This window comes from Arachis hypogaea, chromosome 6, assembly GCF_003086295.3.
Source record: "Arachis hypogaea cultivar Tifrunner chromosome 6, arahy.Tifrunner.gnm2.J5K5, whole genome shotgun sequence".
Lineage (NCBI taxonomy): Eukaryota > Viridiplantae > Streptophyta > Magnoliopsida > Fabales > Fabaceae > Arachis > Arachis hypogaea.
In genome coordinates, this window is record NC_092041.1 from 10,770,857 (window position 1) to 10,793,648 (window position 22,792).

At 31.3% G+C, this 22,792-nt stretch overlaps 3 protein-coding genes, 2 long non-coding RNA genes, 1 other non-coding gene and 1 pseudogene across 7 annotated transcripts; 4 read left to right on the forward strand and 3 right to left on the reverse strand.

Moving 5' to 3' along the window:
* The first annotated feature begins 241 nt into the window (after window positions 1-241).
* LOC112805306 (uncharacterized) lies at window positions 242-754 on the forward strand. Its single transcript, XM_025847702.1, has one exon. It carries the CDS (start codon window positions 242-244, stop codon window positions 752-754), a length of 513 nt encoding a protein of 170 aa, XP_025703487.1.
* Window positions 755-2,588: 1,834 nt separating this feature from the next.
* LOC112695971 (uncharacterized) lies at window positions 2,589-4,725 on the reverse strand. Of its 2 annotated transcripts, XR_003150638.3 has the most exons (4): window positions 4,484-4,725; window positions 4,084-4,287; window positions 3,079-3,217; window positions 2,589-2,838 (listed from the first exon to the last, which is right to left on the reverse strand). It is a non-coding gene; the product is annotated as an uncharacterized lncRNA (long non-coding RNA). The 2 variants fall into 2 exon arrangements; XR_011862156.1 differs by lacking the exon at window positions 2,589-2,838 and having other exon boundaries at window positions 2,883-3,217.
* Window positions 3,555-3,725, reverse strand: LOC112699565 (U2 spliceosomal RNA; annotated as a pseudogene).
* Window positions 4,074-4,297, forward strand: LOC112700651 (small nucleolar RNA U3). The gene has a single exon (XR_003153555.1). It is a non-coding gene; the product is annotated as a small nucleolar RNA U3 (small nucleolar RNA).
* Window positions 4,726-6,925: 2,200 nt separating the features above from the next.
* Window positions 6,926-8,871, forward strand: LOC112695972 (uncharacterized). The gene is made up of 2 exons (XR_003150639.3): window positions 6,926-7,368; window positions 8,502-8,871. It is a non-coding gene; the product is annotated as an uncharacterized lncRNA (long non-coding RNA).
* Window positions 8,872-12,725: 3,854 nt separating this feature from the next.
* On the forward strand, window positions 12,726-13,427 carry LOC112805307 (uncharacterized). The gene has a single exon (XM_025847703.1). The coding sequence runs from the start codon at window positions 12,726-12,728 to the stop codon at window positions 13,425-13,427; it is 702 nt and encodes a 233-aa protein (XP_025703488.1).
* Window positions 13,428-14,033: 606 nt separating this feature from the next.
* Window positions 14,034-16,256, reverse strand: LOC112695973 (probable 2-oxoglutarate-dependent dioxygenase AOP1). Its single transcript, XM_025748521.3, has 2 exons — window positions 15,841-16,256; window positions 14,034-14,954 (listed from the first exon to the last, which is right to left on the reverse strand). Exons 1-2 carry the CDS (start codon window positions 16,215-16,217, stop codon window positions 14,360-14,362), a joined length of 972 nt encoding a protein of 323 aa, XP_025604306.1. The 5' UTR covers window positions 16,218-16,256; the 3' UTR covers window positions 14,034-14,359.
* Window positions 16,257-22,792: the final 6,536 nt, after the last annotated feature.

A 22,792-nucleotide genomic window follows, 5' to 3' on the forward strand; every position in this document is an offset into this window, starting at 1 on the left:
AGATCTCTCTGTCTTTTTCTCCAATCTCTCATAGGTTTATATCTTTACTTTAAAAAAAGATGCTTTTTCAGTTAATGAATAACATGAGAGGTTGTTATTCAAGCAATAAGGATTGGCCTTCCCTGGTTCTCATATCAGAACTCATAGGGCTTCTAATCTTCATCATATCATTCACAACTTTGGTGTTTACTTGCAATCCAAGCATCCTCACAGAGCTATCAGGTACACCAAAACCCCCACCATGGAAATCCTTGCACTTTCTGTATCAGGGCTCAATGTTTCATACACAAACAAAAATGTATCAGCCAAATGGGGTGTGGAATTGGTGGTGCAAAACCCAAACCTATTCTCAACATTGTATTTGGATCACATGGTTGGTATGGTGCTATACAAAGAAGAGGTTATTGGGGTGAGTTCCTTAGAGAAAAAGTTAATTGCTTTGGGACCAATGGAACATAAATTTGTTAGCTTTAAAGTGTGGAAGAAGGATTGGGATATAGATGATGAGGATCAACCAAAGGTGAAGGAGTGGGTTGTGGAAAATATCATGATGGACAAACATAAAGAGAAGATTAATTTCAGTGTGCAAATGGGTGTATGGGGTAAAATTAAATCTAGTTGGTGGTCTTCAAAGAGTATTATCATGAATCCTAGGTGCATGGATTTGACTATTAACTTTGTCCCTATGAGGGGTTTTGGGATGTTGTTAGATGAAGAGCCAATAAGATGTTATGTTCCTATGTTGGATAATTAGAATCTTTCTTTTTTATTTTTTTTAAATAAAAAAGAAAATTATTTCTTCCAATCGTCAATTTGTATTTGACATGAAGGAATATATGTCTATAATTTTTTAGCCTGAGTTAGTCATATACAAGAATTTGTAAATTCAACTGTCACCCTTTGTTAGTATCTTTTATTATTATTCTTCTTAGTTAATTATCATGATTTTCAACAATTATTACAACCAATTTTATTATCCTGCTTCTCCTCCTACTTTATCTATAATTAGAAAGATTACTAGAGAACCACTATTTACGTGTAAAGTAAAAGCTCAGTAATGACCAGTATAAATAGAACGAATAAGAATGCATTTTTGCACTACTTTTTCATTTTATTTTATTTTATTTTATTTTATGTAGATTTTATCCCATTACTATTTCTAGTAGTAAAAGTTCCACCCTAACTCGTATTTCCGTTCTGTCTCTATAATTTTTTAAATTAATTTTTATTAGCTTATATTAATTTTTATCCATTCTATCAACTCAGGTGCATTCTTATCAGTTCTATTACTATTGGTAATTACACCTGAATTTTTACTTTTGTATTATACATTAATAAAATTTATGTTAGGTACAAAAATTCTATGTTATGATAAAAATTTTAGTACTATGTATGAAAATTTTCATACTATATTAATACAAATTTTTATATGTTTAAAAATTTATGTACTATATCAATAAATTTGTATGCTTTTTAACAAATTAAAAATTATGTGTTGAAAAAGTACGAAAAAGAAAAAACAATAACGCATATATGCGTATTTTTTTATTTGTGTCCACTTAATTAGAATTGACTACAAAAACACTTTTACTTGTAGCATCACTCAAAATTAAATTAGAAGGATGCTGTAATATATAATATTTACATTTGCATGAGTAAAATTTGAGTTTAGGATATGTACCTGCAGAAGTGTTCAAGTAATGTCTTTTGATTTCTATTTTGACACAAAATAAAAAATGATTTTTTCAACGTATAAATGGTTGAAAATTTACATTATCATTATTTTTGGTAAAATCAAATCCACCACAAAGATATTTATAAATTGCTCTATCATAATTATTTGTGGACAACTTTAATTTTGATTTAATAGTTATTCATATCCTAACCTAAAACTCAAAACCAGACTCAAAACTGAGAATGTTCAAAAAGCAGTTACCAAATAATCGACCTCTTAGAATATTACCAAGTGATAACTCCCTTTTGAAGGAGTTATAATTTATCCATGCTATCTCTCACTTCTAAAAGAGAGATATCAACAACTCCTGAATAAAAAGAATAGTTATCCACCAATAATGGTAGAACTACTTCAACGGTATAAGTTAAATCCCCTACTCAATAGAGCATTATTCTTTAGACAATATCACCAAACAAACAGACAATTGATTTATCAAAATTCGCATAATTCGTCTATAGAAAACATTAACACCCACAAATGAAGAAGAGTTTCTTTTCTTAGAAATAATTATATTAGATGAAAATGTACAAAATAAACATATTTATTATATTTTTAATTGTATTTTTAAATTGAACATTTTCCAACACTATTTTAAATTTGTATTAATTGAGACATTGTTTGACAGGGTGGGTCAAAAAAAATATTAAAAGGTAATTTCGTTTTATACTATTTCAATTATTCTTATTAAAAATAAAATATTTAAAAAGAATCTACTCATTTTTGTTCTTTTTATTGTAGATGTCATTGGAAAACTGCATGCACATCAAAAGATTAAGGAGAATGAAAATCATACAAATTCAAGACACATCTTCAGAAGAAGAACATACATGCAAAGATAAAACAAACAACACAATAGAAAATGCATACAACTCAACAATTTATAAAGAATATGTCTTTATAAACATAATCAATTTGATTCTACAAAACATAATCAATTTTAATATTTATTATATACTATCATTAATTTACCGTCCGTGCATCGGGCGGGTTTTATTCTAATTCATTAATAAATTCACTAGTATCGGGGACTGAGTTATGATCTCCTTCCACTTGTGCAAGTTGAGTGTATGGGGTTCACATCTTAATTCATGATAGCTGCCCACCTGAAAAAGCATAATGATCATAATCCTGTTATAAAGGGAATTAATAAATCAAAATAAGGGATTATATATAAAAAATTGTGTATATATTACAGTTCTTTTCAAGTAAGCCTCTGAGTCTATGATTAGAGATAAATGTTGCTATGTAAGAAACATCTTACAACTTTATTAGAAAATCCAGACTGGTTACAAACATTTTACATATCATTCTTAATGAATGCAGCTAAATAAGTGTATATATACATGAACACAAAATTGTATACTGGTACGGCTTATCCTTGAGTTTTAAGGAACCAAAGACATGGTCGATGAACCACGACCGTGTTATCAGAGTGTGATTAATGGCCCAGATTTCACTCGCTTTCAAGGTTTCCATCTGTTCCTGTTATAACAATATAACAGCTAGCTAATCAAGCATCAATATTCAAGATCAACCATAAAACTGAATTGAGCATTCAATTAATTTGTTTTGATATTTCAGATATATATATGCCACCATTGTAAGCTTTAATTTTAGGTAGAATTTCATAACAGAATTGTTCATACATAAGATTGAAGATTGATCTCCTACTAAAGAACCTAATGTGAATAATAACAAAGCATCAATGGGTCACACTTTGTATTCTGTCACAACAGAACCCTATAATCCATCAACACCATTTTTTGAATTCTTAAATCCTAATCTAACATCGAAGAATAATTTGAACTGATTTGGGTGGGATGAATGTACCAAACTATGCTATAGTGCAAGACAAAGGTGACACATGAGAACTACCACTATGGACTCTCTGGTCTCTCCCTATAAAAATTGATTTAATTCAAATGGACTATTAGCCCATGTATCAGATATTAAACGGATAAGAACAGGAGACAAATAATGATTATGTAGTTCTTATAGGCTGGAACAATGCGGCAATTAAGGTTATTAATAATATGATAAGAGAAATGACGAGAAAGGTTTAGGACCACCAGTCAAGTTTTCTACAGCAATTTTAACTGGTGTACAATCTTTCTCATGCTATTTATCTGATAATGCACCCAAAATACAACATCATTTTATAAAACATTACTATCTCCATCATTTCATTATTGGCATATATATTGAGGGTTCTTAAATCAATAAATACAATTCCAGAAAGAGAGAGATGAGGTTAACAAGGGAAGCAAAGTTAGTCTGACATCGCTTGTTCTTAGCAAGACACGAGCGTTCATATAATCAAAGAGTGAAACAGAAGGACACGACCTTACTTGAACAGGATCTGTTCTATAGGCTCGTACAACTGTATCCTTGAGTTCTAAGGAGACAGGAACCGAAGTCTGGTTGATGAATCATGACCGTGTGATTAGAGCGTGATTAATGGTCCAGAGCGAATCCTCTTTGGAGGCTTCCATCTGTGGCAATGGAGGATCGTTCTCACCGCACCAACTGCGGTGGGGTGGTCACACGGTTGTCTGACAGACCACACAAGAAATTTTTTCTTATTACAACAAATTTGCAAAATGATTTTCACTCGACAAATTTTTTTTTTTAATTTTGAAAAAGAAAAAAAAAACCATTAGACGTTTATCTTAGAGAAAGAAAAGGGGCTAAAAAGATATTATCCTTGGGGCTAAATATTTAGAGGAGGGATTGCACATTTTGATTTACCTGGCAACAGAAAAATAGAAAACCATTGGAATGGTGTTGAACTTGCGTGGGGTCCACCATGTAGGCTTCGTTGGTGATGAGTCCCCTTGTCGGAACGGGAGTACAAATGAAGCAGATTGCGGTGGCAACTGGCAAGTCGAAACAAAGAAGCAGTTCAAAGTGTTTTTTTGTTTTGCTTTTGATTTTGGACACACAAATGCTTTCGTTTCTCATCAAAAGTATCATACACAAATAATAACATCACTGCACTACTCATCGAGGTGGGGGGGACTTGCCACGTTCAATGGGTAAGAATGGAATTTCAATCCTCTTAATGGACACGTGGCAAGTGGCATGTTTCGCTGGTCCAGTCAGATCATTTCTTTGGGTTTTAGCTATGTCCAAACCCAAGATCAAATCCTTAGTTCATTAATCCTTTTTTAATATCCCAAATAGGTCCTAAAAATTTCGTAGTCCAATAAATTTATTTTTTTAAAAAATTAATTAAGTTTTGGATTTTAAAAATTATTAGATATATATTATACATGTCTTTAAATCAGATTGAATCGATTAATACAATATTTTTTATTCTATGTAAAAATTATAGATATAACGTGTCATGTAAAATAACATAAGTTGTACTTAAGATACATTAGTCTTTGGACACATGACTAAAATAATATTATTTTGGGACAATACTAAATAACGTCGTTTTGAGATGATAGATACATTCCCACCTTTATTTCTTGATTTCCAAAACTTTGACGTTTTAAAGCTAAATAAATCCCCTAAAATTTTTATTATAAGTAAAAAAGTTCTTGAATTTAAGTGGGTAACTTGTATAAAAAAAAATTTCCTCTTTCTCTCTCTATAAAATTACAAGTATCCTAAAACTTCACCTAGATTTTACGAACTAATTCTTCATAGGCAGTATGTTGTAGGTGTAGATTAAGTAAGAGTTTATGGATATGTATTTAATAATTACAAAAATAATGTAAGTGTTTAAAATTTTTATTCTATTGTGATGTTGTTGTATTGTGTTGGTTGCTTGGTTAACTTGTGACAGAGTTTTATGTTTTGGTATTTAGATGAGTGAAGACATAGTAACTATATTTTATCATGTTGAAAGTTTTGTTAGAGACAACAAAAAAGTATTTGTACATTAATAGAGAAAGTAAAAAATTTTCTCCCATCCATTGACTTGATCTATTTTTTTGATCTATAGAATTTTTTTTGGACTTAGGTCACCATGACCAGTTGACCACAAGACAATGTATTAGTATGATTTCACTTCTGCTAACTTGAAATTTGGTATTCACCTAATTTATGAAGATAAAAAGATCAAAATTATGCAAAAGAACAAGATGCTAAATGAGGATATTGACAAATTCTAATTGTTTGATTGTAATTGTAATTGAGATTTATCATTTCATGTGCTTGAAACTGCATACTTTGACATACTTTGGATAATTTTATCATAATTTCATTTTAATTTTGGTTCTAGTTGCTTAATTTGAAGGGATCAATTTGATATATATACTATAAATTCAGGGACTTTTTGACTTATAATAAAAATTTTAGGGAACCTATTTAACTTTAAAACGTCGAAGTTTTGAGAATTAGGAAACGAAGGTGGGACGTATCTGTCCCCTTAAAACAGTGTTGTTTGTCGTTGTCCCATAACGACGTCATTTTAGCCATGTGTCCAAGGACTAATGTATCATGAGCGCAACGCGTGTTACTTTATCTGACACGTCACATCTACAACCTCCACGTAGGAGAGAGTATCGTCTTAACCAGTTCAACTTGGTTTGGGGACCTATTTGAAGACCCGAAACCTAGTTAATTTTTTTGAAAAACAAATCTATTAAACCGCAAATTTTTGAGGACCTATTTGGAGTATTACTATTTAAAAAAATGTAACAAATATTAGAGTGGGCCGTTAAAATGAGTAAATTTTATCTTTAATATTAAATTTGTTTAAATTTTAGGTTAAATAGATTGAGTTCCATTAACCCAAAAAAATGTTATATTATATAGACTAGTACATGAGATAAACAAATCGTCCGTTTAAATTTTTTTATATTTTTTAAATAAAAAACATTTTTAACTAATATCATTTTTAATTTGATTCAAAAATTTGATCTATCAACTAACAAAATATTATTTATTTAATATTTTTTATCTAAAAATAATATTTTTTATCAAAATATTTTTTAAAAAAATAAAATAAAAAATTAAACCTGTTTAATCCATAGCGAATACTCCCATCAAGACGTCCCAAACATCTTTTTCTTAAAGATGTTGATGTGTCACGTATTGATTGGTCTATTTATAAAATCGGTTAATTTTTTTTAAGTTTGATTCGACCCGGCCAGTTTTCATAACCCAGACCGGGTCAAGTTTTTTCTTTTACTTTGATAAACGACATCGTTTAAAACCCTACCCCTCACCCCTCACCATCTCCTCCTTCAATGTTACTTCTTCGCAAAAGCTGAGCTCTCTCATCTCTATCACCGTGGCTCAGCTGCTCTCGCACAACCTCCCTCCCTCTCTCGGCTCTGGTCTCTCTACTGTCTCCGGTATCCCACTCAAGCTCATCGTCCCCTTTGTGTCGTCACTTATCACCATCTCACATCAGTCGCACTCACGCGCCTTTCCTGCTCTCGTCGTCGTCAGCGGTAGAAGCAGCAGGTCCCGGGACTGGTCGTCATCGCTCCCTACCTCGTCACCGTCTCACACTCAATCCCGCGCCTTTGTGGTCATTGTTGTGCTCGTCGCCGCCGCCGGCAGAAGCAGCAGGTCCCAGGACTGATTCGTTGTCGTATTCTTGCTTCGACTTTCGCCATCACCTTCCTTTTCGCCGTCAACTTCCTTCGCACAACCAGAAGCTGATCTCCAATTTGGTTAGTTCCAACAAATTTTCCTATTCTTTCTTTTTCAATTTTATCACTGTAATTCATCACTGCACTTTGATTTTACTGCTGAAATTTGTTGCTGAGAATATCACTGAACTAGATTTTATATTGCTGAAAATCATCATTGAACCTTGAATAATTTGTTATTGAGCTGGAATTTTCTATTTACATTGTGTTTGGATTGAACCTAATTAGTTGTGACTATATGTATACTTCAGTCTAGAAGTTGGATTAATAGTTTATTTAGATAGATATATCTTGAGGATGCTAAACAGTACTTGTAAAAGTTGTTGCTGCAAGCATAAAATTTAATATTAATTTGTTACTCGTTTATATTCTTATATAAAAAATTACAATGGTAGAATTAGCATTGTGTGAGCATACCATGTTTAGCTAACATATTATTTGGAGTCTATCTAAAGGTAGACGAGGCAGAATAATTGTTTTTTGGAACTTTATCCATGCATGTTCTTTGGTTGTTGACATGATGACATTAGAGTTTTGTCCATTAAGCTCTAATGGATTTTCATTTTTAATGGTTTATTATTTTCGTACACAATTAATTTTAACATTATGTCAACATTTTCAAGAAATCAATTACCTTTATCTTAAATAATGTGTTCTGCTTTTGTTATCCTGAATATAGTAAGGGACAGTACAAAGGCAACAGAGCATAGGAGTGCATTCAACAAATACAATATAAGGGGTCTGCCTCAATACCTAAATTGGTTGAATTTGTTATTGATTATCATCACTAAACTTTGAATTTGTTGCTGTTTTACTCAAATAATTACTTAGGTAAATCTTTTTATTGCTGAAAGTCATTACTGAATAGAATTTGTTAGTGATTGAAGTTTAAATTTGTGGTTGTTTTGCTGAATAATCACTGAGTTAATTTTTTTTGTTGTTAAAAATCATCCGAGTTAAATTTGTTATTGATTATCATGACTGGACATTGAATTTGTTGCAGTCTTTGCTCAAATAATCACCTAGCTCCTTTAAACTTTTACAGTATGACTTTGCAGTTAATGTATTTTGTACTGTGTTCCTTCATCATTGTACCTTGTGCTTTTGAATCAAATGAAAAGATTTGTTAATGAAATCTTCTTGCGAAAGTGAAGGTGGTAGAAGCTCCAAACAGATTGAAGATCCCTCACGTTCATTGATGCAACACAGGCAATGCAAGCAGCTTTAAATAGAGTGAAAGGCTCACTTGACTGCTCTCAATTGAAGATTAACTAATATTTAGATCCGTCGTGATTACACCATTTAATGTATTTTAATGAATTAATAACAAAAGATTAAAAAAATTGGCAAAACATAGGCCAAATATTTAATATCAACTGTACTATAGGCATTGATTCATTGTTGTAGGAGAAGTTACCTATAATGTATTATTTTGAGGAAGCTTATTCTCTTATAGCAAATATTAAATTCATACATGTAATCAAAGTATGATCTTTGTCAAATACATTTGAACTTTTTCGTCAATTTTCATTAGTTTTAATCAAAACTCTAGTATATAAATTGATTCATTTGCAAAATATAAAAATAGAATCATATGAAGCATGTAATATTATTAGTTCAATTCAAATGATACATGATTCTCGTTTATGGTGTTAGCTTGTCATTTAGTTGGAGAAGAAGTAAAGAATTATAAAAACTCTTTTTTGTTTTGAGGTTCCAACAATGCTCATCATCAAATAGAAACTTAGAATAAATTATATTAGGAATCAGGATAATATATATTCTCTTCTCTTTATCAATTATAACAACAATATTAGTACTAATCTTTTTTAAAAAAACCAACTAAAAAAAGAAAATATAGCATAATCAAAATAAAGATATATTAAAATGAGTCAAGACAACACCAAATCATATGAATTACTGCAAGTTTTTTTTAATATCTACATTGCATATACAAAACTTCAAGATACAAATATGCATGACAATGATAAATTCAAATTCTAACAGTGGCATAAGATAAGTTGTTTACACAGAAATTCACTAATTTTGTATTTCAAATTCAACAATGACAAAAGAGGCACACCCACCCACTGAGCCATTTTGTTCAATCATTCGCAACTCTATTTGAAAACAACAACACAAGTAATAGAGCTTCTTCAGCAATAACACCCACAATCATCTCATCATCATCATCATTAATCACTAAAACTAATCAGCACCTCAACACACATTCTTGCAATAATAATGGTTCCAATCTTCTTCCTCAGCATTTCTTTGTCTTCAAGTACCACAATCCATCAATATCAAAAGACATCACACTAAATAAAATCACAAAAGACTTATCGGAAGGAAGAGCGGCGAACAGCGAAGAAGTTCACGGATGAGCTGCGACGAAGACCGGCGAAAATGCTGCTGCAATGGCGATGAAGACCGGGCTGGAGGCAACGTCGCTTAGGCTGCGACGAGGGAAGGCAACGATTCTGCCTCATCCCTCAGGCGAAGACAGCGACTTTGCGATTAGGCCGTGAGAGTGAGAGACCACAGAGGTAAGAGGGGAGGATCGGCAAGAGAAAAAATCTAAAATGAACCGTTTATAACCACAAATGAAAAAAACCGTAGATAAACTGAGTTTTGTTTTAATTAATGCTACGAATATTAATTGATAGAAGTAATATGTCTTTAAAAAAAGATGTTTTTTGTAAAGACTCTAAGTTAAACATTTTTTATCCATAAACAGAACAGATTTGTTCAATCCACGAATTTAGGTGGAACATTCCTAAACACACTGGAATAACCTGATTGATAATTATAATCGAGAATTTAAATTATGTGTTATTTATATAATAATTTATTGACTGATAATAAATTAAATTAATTTTTAATTTATCAAAGTTAAAAAATATTATAAAAACCGAAAAAGAAAAACTTAACTAGCTTGTCGTCATAAACACCCGTTGGAAATTCAACTCAAATGAGATAAATGAGGCGATTTAATTAAAAATGTTACGACAATTATGACACGAAAATGATTGAAAACATTAATTGAAATATTGAATTATGGTTTAACTATTGGACCAAAATCACTCATTTACATGTCATCATATGTCATTATTTTCTTATATCCAATAAGAAGACAATTTGAAGACATAACACAAAAACGGCAGACTCATAACCATGATTTTTGAGGGTGCAAATGTGCAATGTATTTCATATACTTTCAGCTAATTCTCAGAATATATTTTAATAGAGGACGACCATACTTATTTATTTATCTCTTTTAACTTAAATACCATGAGATAAACTTTGAAAAATTTTAATATAAGAGATAGAGATTTGCAAATCTTTCATACGTAACCTCATATATACTATTTAAATTCTTTGCCACTAGGGATTACATCTCGTGCCTCATTTGATTTTGTCAAATTTGTTCAACAACGGAAGTGAATGAGGAAAATAACATAAAATTTATTTCATATCCTCTTTTTGGCTTATGTCACATAAAATCTATAAATAATATTTTTTATTAAGATATTTTAATTTATTTTCTATTTTAATTTTTAAAATTTTACTTTTACTTCAAGAAAGTAAACTAAAATATATATCGTTTTCTCCTAACCACAACGTTCCTTTGACTACATTCAAAATGAAATAAACACAAAAAAAACATATAAATATCAAAATATGTATTAATTTTGTAGTTAAACAATAATAATTGGTTACATTTTAACCTGTGCATTAATAAAAATAAAAAGGCCACAGATTTTTTTTGTTGTGTCTGTTATCTCTAATGACTTTCTCAACTGTAAAAATAATTATATGTTCAATATTCTTTAATGAGAACCCAGAACAGACAACATGCAAAAACTCCAAACAAATTCAAAAGAAATTAGATTTCAGTTAATACTTATCGATTTGATGTAACTAAAACTTTATATATAAAATAAAAAATTAAAAATTTCATATTAAATGTACATTAAAACTAACCATCAAAATTAGTTACAAAAACGTTTAGACATGTAATATCATTTAAAATTAAATTAGAAAGATGCCATATATATTATTTACATTTACAGGAGTAAAATTTGAATTTAGAATCTCATGTATACTGAGGGCGGAGCCTCTCATATAGCAAGGGGACAATGCCCCCTAAACTTCAATTTTTTTTTTATAAACTGTGTGTAAATTTTAATTTAATTTTCTTAAAATCTTATTTTAATTTTTTTATATTTGAAAATTAAATTTTGGTCCTTCTTCAAATTTTATGCTACTTTCGCCCTATACTATTTAAATTTTTTGCCACTAGGGATTACATCTCATGCCTTATTTGATTTTGTCAAATTTGTTCAACAGCGGAATTGAATAAGGAAAATAACAAAAAATTTATTTCATATCATTTTTTTGGCTTATATCACATAAAATCTATAAATAATATTTTTTATTAAGATATTTTAATTTATGTTCAATTTTAATTTTTAAATTTTACTTTTACTTCATGAAAGTAACTAAAAAATATCTTTTTTTTTTCCTAACCAACCGTTAAGTTGATTATATTCAAAATGAAATAAACGTAAAAAAACACATAAATATCAAAATATGTATTAATTTTGTAGTTAAACAATAATTGGTTACATTTTAACCTGTGCATTAATAAAATTACAAAGTCCACAGATTATTTCTGTTGTGTCTGTTATCTGTAATGATTTTTTCAACTGTAAAAATAATTATATATGTATAAAATAAAAAATTAAAAGTTTTATATTAGGTGTATACTAAGATCAGTTACCAAAATCAAAATCTGTTTATAAGATAGAATATATATTAAAATATAAAATACATATTAAAAATAAATTAAATTATATATGTATTTATATAAAAATACCAAAATCAAAATCTGTTTATAAGATAGAATATATATTAAAATATAAAATATATATTAAAAATAAATTAAATTATATATGTATTTATATAAAAATACATGGTAACTGATGTTAATGACTAATTTTAGTGTATAAATAATATTTTAAAAAAGTTTCATATTTGCTAATATGGTTGTGAACAGATAGGCAATGAAGCAAAGTGGATCCAGTTTTATCAACTAACTATGTTCTATAACTACTATATGATTATTACTGTCAACATTTCGTTACATATAATTAACCACATGCAACAATATGATACAAAATTATTGTTAGATGACAACCATTTCTGTTTGCAGAAAAAAAAAACCCTACAAAATTCCCTTTATATAAATGCATGATCAATTGATCATCACATACATTCATCTAAATCCAATAAAAAAATCTTCTTTCTTCTTCTAGCTATCTCCAATCTCAAAAGCTACTCGTCATATATATAGTCACATATATATTCTATCAAAAATGGAATATTCTCTACTATTGAGGAAGCATAATGTGAAAGATTATTACCATTCAACAAAAGAAAGCCCTTACATAGTTCTCATGGCAGAACTAGCAGGGCTTCTAATGTTCTTATTATTATGCACAATTGTGGTGTTTACTTGCACTCCAAGCATCCTCATAGAACTTTCAGGTAAACCAAAACCTCCCATGGTGGAAATTCTTGGACTTTCTGTCTCAGGCCTCAATAATATTTCATACAAAAATGCATCATCCAAATGGGGTGTGGAATTAGCAGCAAAAAATCCAAACATCTTTTCAACATTGTATCTTGATCACATTGAAGGTATGGTACTATTCAAAGATGAAGTTCTTGGGGTGAGTTCAGTAAAGATTAATAAAGCAATTGTTTTGGGACCAAGGGAACATAAATTTGTTAGCTTTAAAGTGTGGAGGAAGGATTGGAATATAGATGGTGATCAACCAAGTGTGAAGGATTGGGTTGTGGACAATCTTGTCATGGAACAAAGTAGGAATAAAATAAACTTCAGTGTGCAAATGGGGGTTTGGGGTCAAATTAAATCTGGTTGGTGGTTGAGAAAGAGTGTGATCATGAACCCTAGGTGCATGGATTTGAGTATTAATCTTGTTAAGAATAGGGGTTTTGGTATGTTGTTAAATAAAAAACCCATAAGATGCTATGTTCCTATGTTGGATCGATAGTTAGCTATACCTTAGTTTTTTTTTTTTGTTCATACATATGGTCGATGTTTATAATTAATTAGCATGTAATTATGTAATCAAACATGAATGAATAGATGTACATCTATTAGATTAGACTTGTATTGCACAATAATGTAGAGTTTAAATGATTAATTTAATTATAAATTGTTTTATTTCCTTCAATTCGTCCTTTTTGTTCAAAATTGACATTGGGCATAAGAACATCTCCCTAAACTTATCTTAACCAAAATGAAATAATCCAAATATATACAAAGTTTTCAATGAATTATATAACGGTATATAGTTGTACTACATAAAAAAGGTTTCAATTAGCTAAATTTATCGATAATCATCCCAATATCTTCATCTTCAACTTCTTGTTTTATTTGATTTATAGACCACATCATGGGCATAACGTTATAATATCTATTTTTCTTATTTCTATTGTGGGTATACGTTAATACTTATGGATCAAGATTTTTTTAAGTAAAAAAATTGTTAAAATAATAAAATAAAAAATTAATAATTCTTAAATTAAGATAGTAAAAATTAAGATAGTAGGACGAATTGTTTGTAATTATAATAATAGCCCATAAGAAAACCATATCACACTAGAACAGCACATATATAATTAAGGTGGTCACTCATTACATACATGTATTTTTTATTTTTATATAAAGATGATTTAAGATACAACAGTTTTCGATTATCATCTCGGGTTTGACTAATCACGTAAGGTGAAAACTCAAATACAGTCGACTTCATGTGAAGTTGATAGCCGAGAGTCGTCAGATGAAAATTTAGTCAAATAAGTTAAATCATCTAACTGCTCTCACATAAAGTCAACTGCACCTGAATTTCCATCATCACGTAATTAAGGCAGGAGCAAATAAGTCCAACCTAATAGACAGACAAGAGCAAGTGTAGAAGAATCATTCATGATTGGATGAGATTCCACAATAGGCTTGAATCCGAGTATCAAGATCTTTGATCTTGCTTTCATCAAAGAAGTGAAGATAATCATAATGGTGGAAGGTTGTTTTGTAACGCAAGGGATGTTGTTGATTGACCAACTCCTGAGGAATCTCGAATGTGTTGGAGCAGAAAGAAAAGAGCCCCGTAGAGTATCTTAGATTCTTGACATGACTACTCACTGTAACTCTGTGTTCGCATGGCCTTATCCTACCATTGCTCCAAACCTTGAATGCATCACCAGCCATGACAACAAAGGAAGAAGGAGAAGCATCAACACCTCTCCAGATTCCATCGCTGGCTTTGATTTCTAAGCCATTGAGATTGTTGAGTTGGTGAACTATTGATGTGATGGTTAAGTCTGTGTGAGGCTGCAATCCTGTTTCATCCTCATCGTTCTTGGGTGGCCTATATTCTTGGCATCGAAGCAGATAGTCGCTTGATTCTATCATCAATTTGCATCTTTCCATGTCCACTCCGTAGCTTTCAAACACCATCCTCTTTGCTATATGGTCTATTTCCCCCATTAGCTTTGCATACTCATTAATCCTTTCACTATATACATGCATTGCTTTTGTCACGGATATTAATCTTTAGATAGGACAATGCATTTGAATAATTATATTTCTAAAGCATCTATTTTCTTATATTAATCTTTTATATTATATAAATTTTGATATTATATCGTGAACTAATAACTTTTTTCAAAAGTTAAATTGATAGAAGGAAACATATAAATAGTTAGAGTTTAATTTTGATATATGCATAGTGTAAAGTATTTTATATTGTTGTGTAATTATATTAGTTCTTTTGGATGACTATTTATGTGGTCAATGTGAAAAGTAGTTATTTTTATTGATATAGTATTATGTAATTGGAGATACACATGTAAAACTATTTTACAATGACATTGCATCAAAATTAAATTCAAACAATTATGTATCTAACAAAAAGAAGAAAGTTAGAGAGTTATTAGAATTTATTATTTTCTACTATTAATTAGCTATCAATATTTAAAAAGTGCGAGATAAAGTAAGTTGTTGGATTTCTAAACTAAAAAAATTAGATTGATGACTAAAAATACTGGCCAAAATCAATAAATTTTGATGACTTTTTAATATTTTTTTATTAAACATATCAGATATAATTATTTATATATTTTTTTTCTATAAACTTAAGTTTTTTTTAGATAAACAATATCATAGACATCAAATAAAGAAGACCTATACAAAATTTACACAAGTAATAATATCAAGTATATTAGAATTTAAAGATATAGTCATTTAGTGCTTCTTCTTATCTGTTTATTAAATTTTTTAAATAAATAATATCAGATAAAAAAGACCTATATAAATTTAAGGAAATCCAAAAGATATAACAATTTAATTATCTCTTTATGAACTTAAATTTTTGATATAAATGAGATGAAAATGGTACATACCAGAAACGGTTATTGCCTTGAGGCCACATTATGTTTGCAAAGTGTTGGCAAGCAGGCATAGAGAAAGGGTCATCAATGCCCAAAGATTCATACAAGGGAATCCAGGATACTTGTCCCAAGTAACCATGAAAAAGCTTCTCACTCGTCTTCTGTGCTTTTGTTTCCACTGGCAGACCAAATAGTTCCTCCATTGCTGACACAACACACTTGCATAGCGACTCCCCAACCTTATCGAACCTCACCACAAAACAACCGTGCTCCTCCATCCCTGTCCTCGCCACACGGCACGCCGACACCCATGCCTCCGTGCCTGCCTTCATCTTTTCATCGCTCAAATCAATTACAGGAAATGGACACACTCTTGTTTGTGATCCCATTATTGTTTGATCAATAATGTTGTAGTTTCTGCTTAATTATATATAATACCATCTTTAATTTGTATGATAATATTTTGGTCACTATCGATGTATGTTGACTTGGAGCAACATGATTATTATTAAATGTTATCTGTTCAATAATTTGTTAACACTCATCTTGTATGATCATATGCTTCTGAACAATTTAGCTGAATATATAATGTAGCATCACTTCACCAATAATTGAAATTAACATATACTTAATTACTCGTACTTGGTGCGTGCATTGATTTGATTGATTAACGGTATGGTCCATTTTATTATTATTGATGAGGACCACAGTACTATGTTATGTCACAAATATACTGATTTAATTTGTGGAAGAATAAGTACAACTATATATTGATATGAGATCATACGTATTATGAAAATGAAACCATATGTTAATTAAGAGATTAAACTAAGCAACATATGGTTATTATTAGCCTTTGAATTGTGGAGTATAGATAACAAAATGAAGAGTATTAGAAGACAAATAAAAATACAGGTGAAAAAAGATAGTGTTTGGACATTGTGAACATGTGTTATGTATAAATCGAACTCTATAACATATGTTGTTGGAGATTATTTAGTGGCAATTGATGGAAAAGTAAGATGTTTATTAGAAAAGGATATTCAAGAAAAGATCATGAAAGAAGTTATGTTTGTATAGGATTTCAGGAGGTTGTGTAATTCCTATTTGAAGAAGCTAACATTAGGGAGAAAGATCTAACCGTGATGGTATCACAAAAGAATATGGCAGGCTGGATTAAAGGGTGTAATAGAACTAGTTGGAAAAAGAAAAGGATTTTTGAAAAATAGAGTTATGAGTACGAGAGATATGTTAAAATAATTTAAAAAAAAAGGAAAAAATGGGAAGCAATGGGCTGCGAAAGGAATATGTCAACATATGATCTAGGAGCTTGTGTAACATTCAGAACTTTTGAAAAATTTTATTATGAATTAATTTTAATTTATTTATTTATTAAACATTTTATTTTTATAAAAAAATAATTAAATCAAATTTTAATAATTAAAATAAAAATTTTAATTAATTTTTTAATTATTAAATAATTTTTTATATTTAAACTATAAAATTTAGTAGTCATAAAAAAATAAAAATTTTATATAATTTAATTTAAATAATTGAGATTTTAAAATTTTAAAATTTAATTTTTATAATCGAAGAAAATTAATTATATTATTATTAATTTAAATTAAAATATTTGATTAAAAGTCAATTAGCAAATTGATAATCAAACAACATTTTTAAAGTATGTTTAGTAATTAAATTAAATTTTTAATTAATACTCTATACCCTAATTTAATTAAAATTACTAAATTTTAATTTATCCAAAAATTTCTATTTTTATATTTTTTTCAAAAATAAATTTTAATTCACAAATTAAAAATCCTAATCCTAACCCTTTTACTATAATCACTCACCGCCACTCACCCTAACTCTAAATTCTCAGATCTTTTAGCTATATGGAAATCATGTGTAGCTTTTGAAATGGACTTCATTAACAGCCTTCTTGCACCATTGACTTAATTATTATCATTATTATTATTGTTATTTGTAAATATAGGAGTACTCCATCCAGTCACATACACACACAAACGCACCCACATATAACACATACACAGAGATGGATTAAGAGAGAAAAGAAAGAAATGGGAGGAGGGAGCGAAGAGAAAGAAAGAAGAGGGAAGGGGACGTGTGAAAGAGACAGTTCCAGTAGCAGTGTGCATGGCCTGACCTGACTCGAAGACTCGACTCGGTCCCAAACACTTTATGGGCTATTTTGGTGTGATTTCATCGAGTCTATGGTCGGGTAAGGGTCTCAAAAATAGACTCGATCATTATTTCGGGTCGTGCCATAACTTGGATCACCTGAATTCGACCCGGTGGCTCGGTCATCATGCACAATTAATATTTTGTGTTATTAGTGATGGATAATGGCTATTTTTATGTGAAATTTATTAAGTATTGTAAACTTTAATATTTTCTGTTATTAGTGAAGGTTGTAGAAGGTTTAGAGAATGGGGGATTGAATCTATGACCTTCTTTTATGTTGCTGAAATAACCCTTTTAAAATAAACTTGTAATAATCTGAATCTGTTTGAACTCAATAGCAAAAAATTTATGAGATAATTTCATTTTATCTCATGAATATCAGAAAATAGAACAGAGCAGGGAAGAGAGAAGCTGACACCAACATGTATCCTGATTCGGTTACCTTGTGCAATACAACCTACGCCTAGTTTCCACCCTAACAGTGATGGAATTTCCACTATAGTTAAAGTATTACATACACCAATTCCACAGGATTGACACAATCCTTTCACACTCAAGTTCTAACCTAACTTGACTTGGTTATGCTAATACCTAACTCTTCCTCTTAGTGCTAACCCAACTAAGAAAGGGGTACCTCACAGGTACAAGATACAAGACACAGACTCAACCTAAAGAAATCTGAAATAACTCTAGACTTTTCACTCATGTGTATCTCTCTGCCTTTTTCCTCTCTTAGGCTCTTTCAATAACTCTCTCATTCATCCTTTTACCTCAAAAAATTACAGAAAGATAAACATTGGAAAGTGAATTACAATCTATAAAACATGAAGGAGATTGACTCTTCAACAGCCTCTTTGCTATGTGATAAACCAGATTTGCTAGTCTCTGATTCAGTTCTTCATTCTGGCAAAATGCTCCTTTGACTAGGAAGTACTATCCAAGTAGATGAACTTCTTCAGAGAGCTCTTCTCAGAACATACACCTCAAGAACACTGGTTATCTCTCCTTAGCTTCTGAATGATGAGAAATCTTCTTTTGTATCTCCTTGCATGTTGCTGAGTTGCTCTCTCCTAGGTCAACTCCTTGAGCTATGTGCTTTACCAACTCACCACATCACTTTTTCCAGTTAATCATCAAAATAGAAATTTTGATTCTGACCTTTTCTTGTTGACCGAAAGCCACAAGACATCAAAAATAAACATTTTCAATGGTAAATTCAGATCTTAGCCATTAAAACACAACTTAGTCCCCAAGACACACTTATGACCGTGGATGCACAGCAGTGAAGAACAGAGATTATCTTTCCCATATATTCCATTTTCGGACTGGCAGAGAGTTGAAAAGAGGAGAAGAAAGCAATATGCATGCAATAGGAAATTAAATGTGTTACCTTTGACCTTTGCCTTAGCTTGATTTGGTTTGATATAATTGATTAGATCTCAACCTTTCTTGCTTAACCTTCTCTTTTTTTCTTCTTCTGTGAATAGTTTAGGAACTAAGCTCTCTCTCACTTTTCTGATTTCTGACTATGAGGGAAAAAGTGAATGCTACTTTTGGTGAAAGCAAATGAGAGGGAATTTCTTGCTATCGGGCTTGGATTGGATCTTTTTATTTCAGTCCGTTGATTCCTTGCTTTGTTTTTCTTTGGGCTTTTATTGATTTGTAGCCCACCAACCTTTTTTTATTTTCATTCAATTGGTGGGCTGCTGTTATGTATTGATTTTTGGCCTGCAACACTTAATCACAAATAATTGACATTAATTAGATAATTTTTCAAAAATTATTTTTGTCATCATTAATTAATTTAGTTAATTTCTTAACTCAACAATTAGTCATTATAAGACTATAAGTTAATGTTTTATGTTTAAAATGCATAAGACTTTAGACTAATGGCATAATATTGTGTTATTTGTATTGATTTAAAATTTGGTGTTATTAGATAATATTAGTATTGATTATGGTTATGCTTTAATTTTAGAGAAGGGTTGGTTCTTGTTATATTTTTCTAAGTGAACTTTACCATGTCAAATAATGGTTGGAGTCTTGAAAATTTGGATATTTTCACATGTTAGTATACAAGAAGGTATCAAGATAATGTAATGTTAACGGTTCGATTTTCACCCGATTTGTACCCGGTATAATTGTGGCCCAAAAGTGTATAGGTTTTATTGTGTCTATGGCCGGATTCGGGTCAAACAAATAGACCCGATATATATTTCAGACTGGATCTGGGTCACATCAAACCCGATTTTACTCGACCTACGAACACCCCCAGTTCCTAGATGGAGAAGAGTGTCGCACGAGAGAGGGGAAGAAGCTGCCAGTTGCCGTCGTCATTGGGTCCTTGTTCCTCGCCGCCGAAGGAGTTGCTCCCATCCATGATTGTCGCTATCGTTCGAGCCGCTGTGGCCAGAGAAGCCCGAGGAGGGAGGGAGGGAGGGAGGGAGGGAGGGAGAGAGAGAGAGAGAGAGAGAGAGAGAGAGAGAGAGAGAGAGAGAGAGAGAGAGAGCCACTTGCGACGCTGCCAGAGCTCCTATCATTGTCAAAAGCTGCTATTTGACCTACTTACTGTATTTGCATCCTATCTGTATTTTTCTTGTTTGTATTGTATGAGTGTGCAACTAAGAGATCTCTCATGCTAGTGGTGGTGAAACTGAGGATTGTTTTCCTGATATGACGATTGGATTCTTGATTTGGTTGAGTTGCTTGAGTTGGGGGTTGTGATTGGTTTCTAATGAGGTATTAGTAAAGTATGAAAAATCAAGCTGGTTCAGCATAGACTTAATAAACCTATGCGTGAAACAGGTTGGTCATTCATACAGTTTAGGAAACTGATTACAATTTTCTTACAAGAAAAGAAAGGTTTTGGATTTCTGAAAATATTTGATGAGTTTGAAAAACTCTAATTTAATTTGTTGATGAACAAACATTATTAAAAATAATTAATTACAAAATTATTAATTTGATCTTAATTCATACTTGCTTAATTAATAATTTTGTGTGTGCAGATTTGCTATTGGGCTGAAATGAAAAGAAGAGATCCTAAGCCCAATAAAATCAAAATTTAGCCTTATGCAATTTTGTCAAATGAATGTTGACTGGAATATTTATTAGCTGGGCCAGATTGAATTTTGTTGCTACAAGCCCAATTATAATCCTTGCTAAGTGATCCTATGCTTGGTCCGAACCAATTGAAAAGGAAAGCAAATATTTTTATTGCTTTATGTCTCCAACAGATCTCAAGCTTCACCAAGTGATGGAATCTAAATTTCATTAAAGTGAAGCTAATAAATGCATTGGAACTATGAGAGAGATTGTCATTGATTTGATGGTTTGCTTTAATGAGGCACGCTACTTAAAGCAAAGGAAAGTAAAAGCAAATCATTTTTAATTTGTCAAGATCACTCAAGTGCTTTTCTTTCTTCTCTCTCTCATTTTCTTTCTTCTCTTTTGGTTATTACATAGCAAACCATGGGAGCTAAGCCTAGCCACCGAAGAGAGGAAGAAGCGCGCCACAAGACCATCAAAATGATGGCAAGAAAAAGAAAACTAACTTTATGCTGTGGCTAAGATTCTCATTCACTTTTGGTAAGATTTGGTGATGAGATCTTGGCTTCTCCATACCAAAAATGGTGGAAGAAGATTTCGGCCAGCAAGGAGAAGATATTTGGAGGGATGGCTTGTCTCTGATCTTGCTCAACCACCACAGGAGGTAGCTACAGTGGCTACGAGATGGAAGAGGCAGAGATAGGAGCAGATGAAGCTATCATCATCATGAAGCATCAAGGGCTAGGAGTTCATCTTAGAGAGAAAGAAGAGATGAAGGGCTCGGATTGATGAAGATTGGTGACCAAGTAAGGACTAGAGGTAATTACATGTTGGGCTTTGCATGGGTTATCTCTTTTCTCTCTCTGGCCGAACCGGTTATGTTTTGAAGAAGAAGGAGTTTAGCTCAGTTTGTTTGATTTCAACCGTGAAGGCTTCTCCCTATAAGTAAGGGTGAACAGTCAGGATTTGATTCAAGGAGAAAGTGTGAGAGTGCAAGACACAAAGTTCTCAAAGCTACCTGAGCTAACAAATTTTTTCTCCTTTAATGTATTCTATTTTGTATTTTTCTGTTTAATTTTGTCATGTCTTGAGTCTCATGGAAAAAGGCAAATAGTGAGGTTTGTATGAAAAAATCCATAGAGCGGAAAAAGGCAGAGAGTGCAAAATTAAAAGAAAAAGCCATAGATGTCCTTAGAGTTCCTTTGTACATCTGTGTTGTGTGTCATAATTCTATGAGAATCCCCTTGTAAGTTGGGTTAGCACTTTACAGTTGAAAGCTTGGCAGTGACCAAGTCAAGTTCAGGATTGGGTTTAGAATTCTGGACTTGTCCCAGATAGGAAGGGTAGTTCCTAGGGAGAATTGGTGTATGTAATCAAAGAAGATTATAGTGAAATTCCATCATTGTTGTGATGGAGACTGGATGTAGGCTGCACTGCACTTAGCAGCTGAACCAGGATATATCTGGGTATAAATCTCTTTCTCTTTTACTATATTTTCTGTTTCTGCTGCACAGGAGATAAAACCACAAAATATCTCGTGTCAAGTGACGAGACAAAAAGAAAAGTCTCGTGGCTAGGGATGAGACAAAAATCAAATAAATCTCCATAAGTTGTTTCAAAGACCAGCAAGTGTTTTGAAGTGAAAAAAGGGCTAAGATTCAACCCCCCTTCTCTTAGCCACTGAAACCATCAATTGGTATCAAAGCTTGGT

What these genes read in the sequence shown, in the direction of transcription:
- LOC112805306 (XM_025847702.1), top strand. Translation starts at nt 242, where the DNA reads ATGGAAATCCTTGCACTTTCTGTATCAGGGCTCAATGTTTCATACACA.
- LOC112805307 (XM_025847703.1), top strand. Translation starts at nt 12,726, where the DNA reads ATGGAATATTCTCTACTATTGAGGAAGCATAATGTGAAAGATTATTAC.
- LOC112695973 (XM_025748521.3), bottom strand. Translation starts at nt 16,217, where the DNA reads ATGGGATCACAAACAAGAGTGTGTCCATTTCCTGTAATTGATTTGAGC. An exon ending in CAAGGCAATAACCGTTTCTG is followed by an intron (nt 14,955 to 15,840) that starts GTATGTACCATT and finishes GCATGTATATAG; the next exon opens with TGAAAGGATTAATGAGTATG.